This window comes from Xenopus laevis, chromosome 8L, assembly GCF_017654675.1.
Source record: "Xenopus laevis strain J_2021 chromosome 8L, Xenopus_laevis_v10.1, whole genome shotgun sequence".
NCBI classification, from domain to species: Eukaryota; Metazoa; Chordata; class Amphibia; order Anura; family Pipidae; genus Xenopus; species Xenopus laevis.
Genome location: NC_054385.1, coordinates 132,262,108 through 132,276,597, shown reverse-complemented (window position 1 = coordinate 132,276,597; position 14,490 = coordinate 132,262,108). Strand labels below are relative to the sequence as shown.

The following is a 14,490-nucleotide window of genomic DNA, read 5'->3' as shown; positions in this document are numbered from 1 at the left end:
TAGTGAGACCTTACCGGGATCGTATATAAATCTCTATCCACTGTCTCTCTGTCCCCTGGGAATTCGTGTCTGTAGAACAGAACCACAGAGCTCTAGTGAACCTTAATCAGCATCCTATAAAGTGGAATATCACGTCATTCTCTCTGTCCCCTGGGATCCTGTAGAACTGAACCCAGAGCTCTAGGTGAGACCTTACCAGGGATCTATAAAGATGATATCATCTGTCTCTGTCCCTGGGATCGGTCTGTAGAACTGGAACCCAGAGCTCTATGTAACCCTTACCAGGATCTATAAAGTGTATCCTGTCTCTCTCTTTCTCCTGGATCGGTTCGAGTAGAACGAACCCAGACCTAGTGAGACCTTACCATGATCTATAAAGTGTATCACTGTCTCTCTCTGTTCCCCTGGGGATCGGTCTTAAACTGAACCCAGAGCTCTAGGTGAGACCTTACCAGGGATCATAAAGTGGTTATCACTGGCTCTCTGTCTCCTGGAATCGGTCGTAAACTAGAACCCAGACTCTAGGATGAGACCTTTACCAGGGATCTATAAAGTGGTATCACTGTCTCTCTCTGTCCCCTGGGGTATCGGTCTGTAGAACTGAACCCAGAGCTCTAGGTGAGACCTTACCAGGGATCTATAAAGTGGTATTCACTGTCTCTCTCTGTCCCCTGGGGGATCGGTCTGAGACTGAACCCAGAGCTCTAGGTGAGACCTTACCAGGGATCTATAAAGTGGTATCACTGTCTCTCTCTGTCCCCTGGGGATCGGGTCTGTAGAACTGAACCAGAGCTCTAGGTGAGACCTTACCAGGGATCTATAAAGTGGTATCACTGTCTCTCTCTGTCCCCTGGGGATCGGGTCTGTAGAACTGAACCCAGCAGCTTCTAGGTGAGACTTACCAGGGATCTATAAAGTGGTATCACTGTCTCTCTCTGTCCCCTGGGGATTCAGGTTCTGTAGAAACTGAACCAGAGCTTCTAAGGTGAGACCTTACCAGGGATCTATATATATTACGGTATCACTGTCTCTCTCTTCCCGGGGATCGGGTCTGTAGAACTAACCCAATTCTAGGTGAACCTTACCATGGATCTATAAATGGTATCACTGTCTCTCTCCTGTTCCCGCGGGATCAGGTCTGTAGAACTGAACCCAGAGTTTCAGGTGAGACCTACCAGGATCTATAAAAGTGGTATCACTGTCTCTCTATCCCCTGGGCGATCGGGTCTGTAAACTGAAACCCAAGCTCTAGGTGAACCTTACCAGGGACCTTATTAAAGTGTATCACACTGTCTCTTCTCTGTTTCCCCCTGCGGATCCGGTCTGTAAACTGAACCCAAGCTTCTAGATGAACCTCTACCACCTAAAGAGTGGTATCACTGCTCTCTCTTCCCCTGGGATCCGGTCTGTAGAAATGAACCCAACTCTAGGTGAACCTTAACCAGGACGTATTCCACTGTCTCTCTGTCCCCGGGATCGGTCTGTAGAACTGAACAGAGCTCTAGGAGACCTTACACAGGGATCTATAAAGTGGTATCACTGTCTCTTCTGTCCCTGGGGGATCGGGTCTGTAGAACTGAACCCCAGAGCTCTAGGTGAGACCTTACCAGGGATCTATAAAGTGGTATCACTGTCGTCTTGTCCCCTGGGGATCGGGTCTGTAGAACTGAACCCAGAGCTTAGGTGAGACCTTACCAGGGATCTATAAAGTGGTATCACTGTCTCTCGTCCCCTGGGGATCGGTGTCTGTAGAACTGAACCAGAGCTCTAGGTGAGACCTTACCAGGGATCTATAAAGTGGTATCACTGTCTCTCTGTTCCCCTGGGGATCGGGTCTGTAGAACTGAACCCAGGAGCTCTAGGTGAGACCTTACCAGGGATCTTATAAAGTGGTATCACTGTCTCTCTGTCCTGGGATCGGTCTGTAGAACTGAACCCAGAGCTCTAGGTGAGACCTTACAGGGATCATTAAGTGGGTATCACTGTTCTCCTGTCCCCTGGGGATCGGTTCTTGTAGACTGAACCCAGAGCCTCTAGGTTGAGACCTTACCAGGGATCTAATAAAGGTTGGTAATCCACTGTCTCTCTCTTACCCCATGGGTGATCGGTTTTGTAGAACTGGAACCCAGAGCTCTAGGTGAGGACCTTACCCAGGGATCTATAAAGTGGTACACTGTCTCCTCTCTGTCCACCCTGGGGATGGGTCTGTTAGAACTGAACCCATTAAGCTCTAGGTGAGACCTTACCAGGGATCTATTAAAGTGGTATCACTGTCTCTCTCTGTCCCCTGGGGATTTTCAGGTCTTGTAGAACTGAACCCAGAGCTCTAGGTTGGAGACCTTACCAGGGATCTATAAAGTGGTATCACTGTCTCTGTCCCCTGGGGATCGGGTCTGTAAAACTGAACCCAGAGCTCTAGGTGAGACCTTAATAGGGATCTATAAAGTGGTATCACTGTGGTGGTTGGTGTGGCAGTTACAGTGTTGGCGCTATCTTCAGCTGAAGGTTGGATATCATTCCATATAACCCCTGTGTTTTTGGGGGCACTCACCATCGTACCCTGCCCTGAGACCAGCAGAGACAGAGATACTGCACCCAAATATCTACAGAGAATTTATTTACACTGAAACATTATTTACATCCAACTGGTTTTGCACTTTGGTTCCCAAATACAGTGGCAGAACTACCGGTGGAGCAGGGGGTGCGAGCGGACCAGGGCCCGCACCCCCTCAGAGCCCCCTGGCAGCCCGCTCACCAGTGAAAGCCCTTGTGTACGGAGGGGGGGTGGGGCACAGCTGCGCGTCACGCACCAGGGCCGCCCCCCTCTAGTTACGGCACTGCCCAAATAAAGTCACTTTGTACTGTGGCCCTTCCACGTCCTTGGACTTCCACATTGCCCCCAAGTTCATTGCTTGCTCTGCAGTGGGGTCTTTGCTCTGTATTCCAGGTTGGCAGGAGGCATCTCTTGGGATTGAACTCCAGAAGGGATGGACCAGTACAGAGTCTTTAATTTAGTCCCCTTTGCTATACAAGAGGTCCACTTCTGGCGCTTCCTAAAAAAAAAAAATATGAGCCAGGTCAGTAGGGGACAGGCATTATGCAGAATCCCAATATAATGTCATTAGTCCAAATTGCCTTATGTGTCAAGGTTTAAGTTCCCCTTTAAACCTTTATGTACCACCCATCTTAGAATCTGTGGCAAACAATAAAAGTTCATCCCTGTAGCCGGGGCTGCCATCAGAAAACACGCGCTCCATTGTTTTTGGCCACCAGGGGCCCTGCTCCTCAAAGGTCTCCAACAGAAAAAGAAAAGCCCAACCCACACCTTGAGGAGGGTCCAGTTCTATTACCTGAGCAGAACCACCAGTACCAGCAAGAAGATAAATCCAAGGCTGACCCCACCAATGACAAACGTGTACCAGGGGGGCCTGGAGGGTGAAATCGGTATCCTAGAGTCTTCCTCTGTTACAGTAGAGAAAAGAATGGGTTACTTTCAACTTCAGCTTTATTAATTATAACAGGGGCCTGAGTTCAACCAATCAGAAATAAGCACCCATCATTTAATGCAGATGTCTGATTGGCTGCCGGCTAAGACTCCACTCACCACTTTCCATTTCGGGGCTGGTTGGGTAGACTTTGGTGTATAAGTTCCCAGGGACCTGCAGTACAAATCATAACATGAGGGATCCATTATAAACACAGACCCCCCATTAACCCCACGTCATTATATTGGGGGGCAGAATCGCTCACCTCCTGCGACGTCTCCATGGTTGGTTCTTTCTGGGTAGAATCTGTGCAAAAGAACCCAAATCCACAGTTATAGTGTTTTCTGCTATTGAGTCGTTTCTGCCAGTGCAGTTACTCAGCTCAGCTACTCAAATCCAGTCGGCCAATCAAAAGCCTACACTTGATATGATTGGCACATGGAAAGTATACATTTTAGTTATTTGTAGGGTGAGTGGAAGAGAAAGGGAGAGGGTTGGGGTGAGCTGAGGGTGCAAGAGGTGCCTGCCTTGGGTGACCCTAATCGTTACAGTAATTATATTTGTTAGATAAAGAAGAGAAGTGGCCACTGTGGTACATGCTGACAAGCAGAATAAAAGGGGAACTTGTCACAATCTGTAAACGTCAACAAAAAATGCCAACGGATTTAGAAAGTTATTTCTGCCCAGGGAAATCAGGGGGCCCTGACCCCTCTCACTACTCTCTGCGTTTAATGGCAACACAAAAATATGTACAATTAATTATATTTGGGACACAGAGTCTGCGAATGCTCATTGGAGCAGAGAAAATTTAAGGGGGATCGGTTGTCTGTATATATAATATGGGGTGGGTTATATGTAATTCTATACAGTTCTATATGTGCTAGAAATACCAACACAGAATAACCTGTGTAACTGGCTAATCCCGCCCACTTCCTGGCAATGGGAGGAGTTCAGAGAGCAGGAAGTGCAGAGCTGGATATCAGTGAGCACTGCAGGCAGAATGTTGCCAAATAGCAATTGATCCAACCTAGGGTTCCACCTGGCCAGTATATTACTGTCCTGACTGATAAAAATTATACTTTATCCCAATGTTATTAATAGGGAAAAAATTTAAATATATAGGCTGGTATTTTATTCCAAAAAAGGAGACTTGATGTGACTTGTTATAATAACACCAAAAACTGAAAGTGTATAATGTACTGTTGCCCTGCACTGGTAAAACTTGTGTGTTTGCTTCAGTAACTGTGTAGACATGGGGCAGCCATTCAAGCACAGGATACACAGTAGATAACAGATAAGTACTACTATAGTTTATATAAACAAGCTGCTGTGTAGCCATGGGGGCAGCCATTCAAGCACAGGATACACAGTAGATAACAGATAAGTACTACTATAGTTTATATAAACAAGCTGCTGTGTAGCCATGGGGGCAGCCATTCAAGCACAGGATACACAGTAGATAACAGATAAGTACTACTATAGTTTATATAAACAAGCTGCTGTTTAGCCATGGGCTATGCCTTTTCTCCTTTTCAGCCTAAATGGCTGCCTCCATAGCTACAAAGCAGCTTGTTTATATAAACTATAATAGTCTTTAAAAAAAAAAAAAAACACTTAACTTTTACCAATGCAGGACAACAATGCATTATATTGGCTTTATTTTGAAATGTTTTACTTTTTTGGTGGTACTGTTCCTTTAAATACTGACACTCACACCAAAATGGGTTAATGTCCTCCCCAGTACCAGGGTGAGACCCAGGCCTCCTATAGAACCTGACATGCAGGGCCCACTCTCTCAAAAATAAAATGGGGACAATGTGTGGTTTGTGTCGGTGTTATTTAGATCAGTTTGGGCTGCGGTTCACTAAGGACTGGGCATATGGGAAGGTTCTCTGGTACCAATATTGGCCAGTCCTTAAATAGGGATCAGCAGATCAGGCTCAGCACATGAGGCTTCTCATACCTGTCCATGGGGTTCCAACGACCTCTTGGCTCCAGCTACTCCATAAACCATCAAATTCCTCTTTGGCCCTCACCGAGACAAAATGCCTCCTGCCCTTGAAAGCATCTACAATATGGAAAATACGGTCTGATGTTGTGACCTAGAGAAGAGCCGAGATAAAGACACATGTCACCATAGATATCTAAGTGCCTGCCCCAAACTGTCAGCCAAACTCAGTACCACACTGACTCACACTGGAGACGTGATGGGAGTTTTCTGCCCGGTACTGAACTTCATACAACAACTCATAATAAGTGCCACTCCAGGATCGCGGTTTGCGCCATTTCACTCGTAACTTTCTAGGGGCAAACTCAACGGGTGATGCGGTCACCTCGATAGGAGGATCCGGTTGCACTGGAAAACAACAAGGGATCAGCTTCCTAGACTTCAGCTCTAGGTGGACTACATCTCCCAGCATACTTTGCTAGGCTTAGATACACAGACATTCATTGTATAAAAGGTTGATCATTCTCAACATCCTCAGCTCATCCTTCAGCTTACGATGGTAACCTGCAGATGTTGGGACCTGGTCATAAGTATCATCAAGACAATCATCAACCAGGTTGATTCACCTGTTCCTGCACATCGAAAGAGATGGATAGATGGGGGTGCAGGTTCCCCAAAGATACCCAGCGGGGTATCAAGTCATCAGTGAAGAAAAACAGGTGTCGCACACACGTTGGCTCAAAAGAGTGTTCACCTGGTTATTGTGTCAAAGCAGGATAACGTTTTTGGCGGATAATCTTTCCTTCATTAGAACATCAGATCCACCAAGAGACGCTTAACCACCCAAAACGTTATCCTCCTCCTCTGTGGCGGATGCAACATGTGTGCAACTTCTCTCCGAGTATTTGTAGGGCGCCTGAGTTAGTTAGAAGTCATTGTGTGAAGTCAAGGGTAGCTAGACACAGAGCTAACACTTACCTATAGATTTGTAATTGACCATAATAATGTCACTCATTGTGCTGTCTGTCTGTCTGGTCACACAAAGGGACAGAAAGTAGTTCTCTGTGCGACCCTCTGTGTGATGGAGGCGACACTGATACTTCTTGGACAAGGTGAAGTAGGAACAGGAGTTGATTGTGGGCTCAGCACTGTACCTACAGGGAAAAGCACAACCTTAGCTCCTAATAAAAATGAACCACAGCATCTGGGAGTCCAGAACACTCCATGCCCCTCACTCACACATAAGTGGAGTCCTCACTAACACATTCATTACCATTTCAAAACCAATTAGACCAATTAAACCCAGCTAAAGCCTTAGTCTACCCATCCCCATTCATTGGCATATGCCCTAAGCAGATTTACCATGACCACTAGAGATAGGGAGTGCAATGGGTCAATACCTTCCAATGCTAGACTAAGACTAGAGTGTGAATACATTGGCCAGTCGGCCAGTAGAAGCTCAACTTTTCCCTTCCATAGGGAGACCTCTCTCTTCTCCCTATAGATTTCCCTCTGTGGGATCAATGATTAGATCATACTGAGGGCCATCAGAGACAAGTTGGGAATGGACTACATCAACATGCTAATGTGGTCCTTGCACTGTGGAATCATCAAACCTGTCTGATAAATATCTGCTGCGTTATTGGACAGATATTGGTCAGGCAGGCTGTAGGGATAGTAAGCTTTCAACCTGGCCTGGAGGGGGTCAAGGAGCATCTATATGAGAATGAGAAGGTTCTTGGATAGTTCTAGTAGTCAACTACCTCTCCAAATCAAACCATGGAGAACTCTGTACTTACCCCATGCTTGAAATGAGGATGACGATGGTGCCACGAGGAAGGCTTGAGTTCTTTTTCCACTCACAGGTGATGTTACTGGCTGGGTGCCGCAGGTAGCACTCCATCACTGGTTTTTCCAACTCTGTGAACAAATAACACCCAAGTGCTTACTGAGTCTTTATTCTGTCGCAAACACAAATATGGGATAGAGATATCTACACTAACATCTAAATGGGAAGCTCTGCAATCTCATACACTGACCAGCTCAAGATCCTCTCAGTCTAGAACCTTCCGTAGGTCAGATTCAGTAGGTCAACATTAAAGGGAGGCAGCTTCATCTATGGAGTGAAATATAAGTACATCTTGCTAAATGGGAGGCCATATCATCACTCAGCAGTGATCCCCAACCATGTAGATGATTCTATGAAGAAGTCCCACAACAAGGGTTGTTCAGCCAATGTAGGCTGGCTGTCAATAGGTAACTCCGCTCATATGGCTAATGCCAAGTTTGCCAAACCAGCGGATCTGGTCTGATTTCATGATCGGACTACCTGGACCCACATTTGGATCACATAACCTGTTGGGCCACATACAGAGCCCTTTTAAAGCTCCGACTGAGTAAAGAAGAGATAATGATTGGAGAAGACATCCTTTTGGCCTCTATTGGTCAAGAGTGAAAACATTTGCAGCTACTGTAGCCAGCTATGGTCAAACTGACCAACTACATGAGATGACATGTATTGTACTTTAGGAAATGTACTTCAGTGGAGGGTTATTACTGTCATTTTCAGTGCAAATGAACTGTATGACTTCTGTGGTCACCACATAAGAGTTGACCCCTAAAGCAGAAAAATCAGGCCAGGTTGGTAACTGGTTTCTTTAGCCAAGTGTATGGTATCATCACCATCCAGGAATGGTGCAATGGTGATCTTTTCTAACGTTGCAGCCCAACCAGTCATCTCAGTACAGTTTACAGTATCCAACTGATCAGTCCTAAAATCTGTGAGTGGTTGGCTTTAACTTTATAGGTTGACCAACTGGTCCACCTCCAGCAGCTGCTTCTGAATCACAACCCAAATGAACCTTGATTGAGAAACATCTTCACAACCAATCATTGTCCTTCCACCTTTACACTCACCTGCCACCAGTAACTCCACTGAGCATATACTTTGCTTCTCCTTAATGCAAGTGTAGAGATTCCCATCTTTGCTTTGGATGGAGTTCAGGAGCAATCGCCCTTCTTTGATCATCCTTTTGGGCAGAAAAGATTCAGCTTGGCCACGGCGCCACAAAACATCTCCTTCACAGCCCGGGCAGGTCAGGGACACGTTGGAAAGAAGAGGGGCAACTTGGCTATTCGGAGGGAGCACTGAGAGATGGGAGGGGTAGAAGTAAAGAAAGTATTATCAATAGCTAACAGGCTAAAGGGAAAGTAAAGGAACGGAGAGCTTGAGATGGGACCTCCTTAACCTGGTTTCTGTAGGGGAAAGAAAAGCAGAGCAACTAGTAACACTTGCCCTATTCTGTGTCACTATTGTAGGGGTTCTTAACCCTTTTTTGAGTGGGACTCAAATGATAATGTAATGCCACTGAGTCATGTCACCCATTTCTATACTGTCAGTCTGATCTGTGCCACCCATAGAGAGACAAGTGCAGAGGTGAGAGGCAGTAGGTAAGAGCAGGATGCAGTCACTCAATGACTCACACTTATTAACTACTGAACTTGTTTTCTTCATCATTGTTGAGACAGGAATAGAAACTGCAGGTGGGTTTCACATCTCATATATACAATAAACACTCCCTTATCTTGCCCTTAACCTATGGCGGAGACCCGATACATGAAAGGCACAATACACCCTTAAGTTCATCATGACTCAAATAAATAGGAGTTGTAGTCAAATGTGTCCAGACTATGATTTTCAAAAAAAAAAAATGTTTTCTAGTCCCACCTACTACTTGAGTCATAGACTCACTGACCTTCCCCCTGCAAGCTTCCATGCAAATGTCCTAGTCCCTCCTACTGCTTGAGTCACAGACTCACTGACCTTCCCCCTGCAAGCTTCCATGCAAATGTCCTAGTCCCTCCTACTGCTTGAGTCACAGACTCACTGACCTTCCCCCTGCAAGCGTCCATGCAAATGTTCTAGTCCCACCTACTACTTGAGTCACAGACTCACTGACCTCCCCCTGCAAGCTTCCATGCAAATGTCCTAGTCCCTCCTACTGCTTGAGTCATAGACTCACTGACCTTCCCCCTGCAAGCTTCCATGCAAATGTCCTAGTCCCTCCTACTGCTTGAGTCACAGACTCACTGACCTTCCCCCTGCAAGCGTCCATGCAAATGTTCTAGTCCCACCTACTACTTGAGTCACAGACTCACTGACCTCCCCCTGCAAGCTTCCATGCAAATGTCCTAGTCCCTCCTACTGCTTGAGTCACAGACTCACTGACCTTCCCCCTGCAAGCATCCATGCAAATGTTTTAGTCCCACCTACTACTTGAGTCACAGACTCGCTGACCTTCCCCCCTGCAAGTTTCCATGCAAATGTTCTAGTCCCACCTACTACTTGAGTCAAAGACTCACTGCCACCCCCCATACATCAGGTTAAAAATGCCCCCTAATGTTCATTTGTGGGGGACTGCAGGCTACTGCTATAATGAAAGGAACTCAAACTGGATTTTGGCTGTAAGCAACTGGCACACACTGTGGATTAAACATTTACTACGGGCAGCTGGGCGTGGGGGGAGCAGTTAGTGAGTAATTCCTGTTAATTCCTATTAATAGAGGAGTGGAGGTTGGGGACATGGTTTGCGGAGGGGAGAGGAGACACAGGAAAAACAACAAGAAACAGCAGGAAACATAAATCTTTCTCACCCCAGAGGATATTGATGAGGACTCAGAGCATGCCTATACTTTGGGCCCAGAAACATTCATGTAAATGCCAGGAGCCTTATCACTGAGACATGTATAAGGGGCTAGTTTAGACTTTAGTGGTTGCAGGGCCCAGACTCCCAGTCATTACCTTAAGTATGACTGTCCAACCTGTGTCCATTCCTTTCTTTTACAGCTACAAGTCCCAACCCACTGAAAAGGATACACATGATGATGGAAACTTCAACTAAAACTGAGGGGCTTTATGTTGGGCCACAATAATATAATGTCATACCACTTGCCATACTGTCTCCATTTTGCCCCACTGTCTCCATCTTTCCCCAATGTCTTCCTCTTACCTTACTGTCTTTATCTTGCCCCACTGTCTCCATCTTGTTCTACTGTCTCCGTCTTGACCTACTGTCTCCATCTTGCCATACTGTCTTCATCTTGGCCTATTGTCTTCATCTTGTCCTACTGTTTCCAACTTTCCCTGCTGTCTCAATCTTGCCCTACTGTCTCCATCTTGCTGTACTTTTCCCATCTTGCCCTACTGTCTCCATCTTCCCATATTCTTCTCATCTTGCTCCCTGTCTCCATCTTGCCCTACTGTCTCCAGTTTGTCCAACTGTTTCCAACTTGGCCTACTATCTCCATCTTGTCCTACTGTCTCCATCTTGTCCTGCTGTCTCTATCTTGCCCTTCTGTCTACATCTTGTTCTACTGTATCCATCTTGTCCTACTGTCTCCATCTTGCCATACTTTTGCCATCTTGCCCTACTGTCTCCATCATGTCCTATTGTCTACATTTTGTCATATTGTCTCCATCTTGCCCTACTGTTTCCATCTTGACCTACTGTCTCCATCTTGCCCTACTGTCTCCATCTTGTCCTACTGACTCCATCTAACCCTACTGTCTCCATCATGTCCTATTGTCTACATTTTGTCATATTGTCTCCATCTTGGCCAACTGCCTCCATCTTGTCCCACTGTCTCCATCTTATCCTAATGTCTCTATTTTGCCCTACTTTTGCATATTTATCCTATGTGTGTTAATCTGCTACACAACAGCCACCTCCCCATACCATAGACTGCAGGCGCTCCTTTGCTCTAAGAACAGTTAAAGATACAGTATCCTCCTGGTCATTAATGAGGATCTCACATTTAAGATGTCAGTGCCCAGCTCTGGAAGTAAAGGAAGGCACTAAGAGAAATCCTGCAGCAGTCCAGAGTGTGGTGATGAAAGTATTTAGAGGGTTAATGTGGTGCAGGATCTGGGGGTTAAGGAAGTCTCTATTTCTGAATTCTCACAAGTCGCTTGTATCTCACAGGCAGCAGGATGTGTGGGCCCCAAGAAGCGCTGTATATGCAAAGCACCAGCATAGCCAACTCTTGCCCTGATTTACATACGGGAAACCAGTAACATCTGCATTAACTGCTGCAGCCTGCACCGGAGGGCTGGGAAACAAAAACACTTTGCACTCAACTGAACTAAAGAAGAACTAAAGCTCAACATAGAATTCAACCACCAGAGCCTTGTACTGCGCTGGGGAACATGTTGGTGTTTATCTAGGGACTGGCTCCATTAAGCTCTCTGGCCCCATTAAGCTCCCTGGGTGAGAGTCTCCCATTATACCACTAAATTGTAAGCTCCCTGGGGCAGGGTCTCCCATTATGCCACTAGAGTGTAAGCTTCTTGGGAGAGATTATCCAAATTCTATATTATTAGTCTCCAGCCAACCTTGTGGTGCAGATCCTTACTATAACTGCATGGGGAGATGGAATCCCAGTTGGGCAGTTGAATAACTCAAGCACTTGCACAAGACTAATTGTTGAATGGTTTCTATGGTTACTGTGCTCTGCATCGTTGCACTTTAGTTGTTTTTTTGTTATTATTTAGTTCAAACAAGAAATAGAGGAGAAAGTTAATAATATGGACCTGAAGTGATTACTGGCCACTAAGTGTGTTAGTGGGGGGTGAGAGGGGAAAGGCCAGAGGGCATATTTACCTGGTTTGGGGCACAGCGATTGATGGATGTGAGGAGAGACCGGGAATTGAAGGTGAAGCATCAAAAAATAAAATATACTGCGACCGGCATCTGGCACCCCCATTCTTAGCTCATTGCTTTCTGTTTTGGTGTCATTCACCCCGTTGTCGCCTCTTTCTGCCTCCAGATTCTCACTGAGCTCTTCCTTCTCTTTATTTGCTTCCTTCTTCTTTTGCTCTGGTTCTGTCTCCCTGACACCCACCTACTCCATCATCATCCCTTCTCTGTCTCTTACTGAGCCCCTAAGTCTTACCCCAAGCCTGGCATCTGCTGCCTCTGGTGCCCTCTCTGCCCCTCATACACTGTATGTGTCTCCTAAACTATACTGGGCACCCAGAACCTATTCCCACCTATAATTGCCCCAATATTTGTGCACCCAGAACCTATTCCCACCTATAATTGCCCCTATATTTCTTGCACCCAGAACCTATTCCCACCTATAATTGCCCCAATATTTGTGCACCCAGAACCTATTCCCACCTATAATTGCCCCAATATTTCTTGCACCCAGAACCTATTCCCACCTATAATTGCCCCAATATTTCTTGCACACAGAACCTACTCCCACCTATAATTGCCCCAATATTTCTTGCACCCAGAACCTACTCCCACCTATAATTACCCTAATATCTCTTGCACCCAGTACCTATTCCCATCTATAATTTTGCCTATTCCACTTGCACCCCGTACCTCTGCTTGTTTGCTGTCTCATAAACCTCTTTCACTTTTCCTATCAGTTGTGGACACTCTCTTTTCTCTGTCCTCACTTACTCTTCTCTCGCTCAAATAAAGTTGCTGTGTCGCTGGGTGCTGGGTGCCCTGCGCCTCTCACTGCTCAGTCTGACTCTCAACTCAAGCTCAACCCACTTTCCTGCTGAATAAACATCAGATTGACAGGAAAACATATAAGGAACAAAATACACACACGGCCTATTGAGTGTCACAGAGATATTGTGCAATTTGGGGTCACTGTTTGCTGACAAAAGAGGCTTTGAAATCTTATCATTCTACAGGCAGAGAGGCAACAGAGCCCACTTACAGTATACTGAGCAGCTCCATCCAAAATGTTTGTCTAGTAAAAGAAAGTATAATTCTAAGAATCTTCCTCATTCTCATTTTCTCATGTCTGTTTATATTAATTGCACTATTGGTTCTGACTCAAGAAGACAGCTGACCTGACTTGACTTCTAAAACATTGTTTAAAAAGAACAGAGAATAGTAGAGGACAAACAGATACGGCTTCAGTTCTACAGACTCGATCTCCAGGGGACAGAGAGAGACAGTGATACCACTTTATAGATCCCTGGTAAGGTCTCACCTAGAGCTCTGGGTTCAGTTCTACAGACCCGATCCCCAGGGGACAGAGAGAGACAGCGATACCACTTTATAGATCCCTGGTAAGGTCTCACCTAGAGCTCTGGGTTCAGTTCTATAGACCCAATCCCCAGGGGACAGAAAGAGACAGTGATACCACTTTATAGATCCCTGGTAAGGTCTCACCTAGAGCTATGGGTTCAGTTCTACAGACCCGATCCCCAGGGGATAGAGACAGTGATGCCACTTTATAGATCCCTGGTAAGGTCTCACCTAGAGCTCTGGGTTCAGTTCTACAGACCCGATCCCCAGGGGACAGAGAGAGACAGTGATGCCACTTTATTGATCCCTGGTAAGGTCTCATCTAGAGCTCTGGGTTCAGTTCTACAGACCCGATCCCCAGGGGACAGAGACAGTGATACCAGTTTATAGATCCCTGGTAAGGTCTCACCTAGAGCTCTGGGTTCAGTTCTACAGACCCGATCCCCAGGGGACAGAGACAGTGATACCACTTTATAGATCCCTGGTAAGGTCTCACCTAGAGCTCTGGGTTCAGTTCTACAGACCCGATCCCCAGGGGACAGAGACAGTGATACCACTTTATAGATCCCTGGTAAGGTCTCACCTAGAGCTCTGGGTTCAGTTCTACAGACCTGATTCCCAGGGGACACATACAAGGAAATACTTCAGCAGCACTCCGATTATGGTGAAAAAAATGTTGCTTTATTCGTGCCTCAAGCTAAGCGACGTTTTGAGCTTTTCCAGCCCTCTATCAAGCTTACAAAAACGTGTAATAAACAATCCTTAAATAGTGTTAAGAGGGGGAGGCTCACTTAATTCCAAACATCTCTCCCAATCAGTGCCACTGACATTCACATTGTGACTAATTAAGTGCATGGACAAAAACATTCCCAGGGGACAGAGACAGTGATACCACTTTATAGATCCCTGGTAAGGTCTCATCTAGAGCTCTGGGTTCAGTTCTACAGACCCGATCCCCAGGGGACAGAGACAGTGATACCACTTTATAGATCCCTGGTAAGGT

The 14,490-nt window shown here is 46.0% G+C and overlaps 1 protein-coding gene across 2 annotated transcripts; it reads right to left on the bottom strand.

Moving 5' to 3' along the window:
- Nucleotides 1–2,600: 2,600 nt before the first annotated feature.
- il6r.L (interleukin 6 receptor L homeolog) lies at nucleotides 2,601–12,992 on the bottom strand. 2 transcript variants are annotated; one of them, XM_041573751.1, is made up of 11 exons: nucleotides 12,559–12,992; nucleotides 12,093–12,471; nucleotides 8,350–8,580; nucleotides 7,233–7,353; nucleotides 6,412–6,587; nucleotides 5,681–5,841; nucleotides 5,449–5,587; nucleotides 3,751–3,791; nucleotides 3,605–3,659; nucleotides 3,351–3,462; nucleotides 2,601–3,053 (listed from the first exon to the last, which is right to left on the bottom strand). In XM_041573751.1, the coding sequence occupies exons 2-11, from the start codon at nucleotides 12,193–12,195 to the stop codon at nucleotides 2,906–2,908; spliced, it is 1,287 nt and encodes a 428-aa protein (XP_041429685.1). In that variant the 5' UTR covers nucleotides 12,196–12,471; nucleotides 12,559–12,992; the 3' UTR covers nucleotides 2,601–2,905. The 2 variants fall into 2 exon arrangements, with proteins under 2 accessions (XP_041429685.1, XP_041429686.1); XM_041573752.1 differs by having other exon boundaries at nucleotides 12,093–12,568; nucleotides 12,612–12,992.
- Nucleotides 12,993–14,490: the final 1,498 nt, after the last annotated feature.

Bases quoted from the DNA above. Each gene is read 5' to 3' on its own strand.
- il6r.L (XM_041573751.1), bottom strand. From the start codon at position 12,195: ATGGGGGTGCCAGATGCCGGTCGCAGTATATTTTATTTTTTGATGCTT. The intron at 8,581-12,092 runs GTAAATATGCCC...CCCATCTCTCAG, and splicing joins ATCGCTGTGCCCCAAACCAG to TGCTCCCTCCGAATAGCCAA. The intron at 5,842-6,411 runs GTAAGTGTTAGC...GTTGTTTTCCAG, and splicing joins GGTCAATTACAAATCTATAG to TGCAACCGGATCCTCCTATC.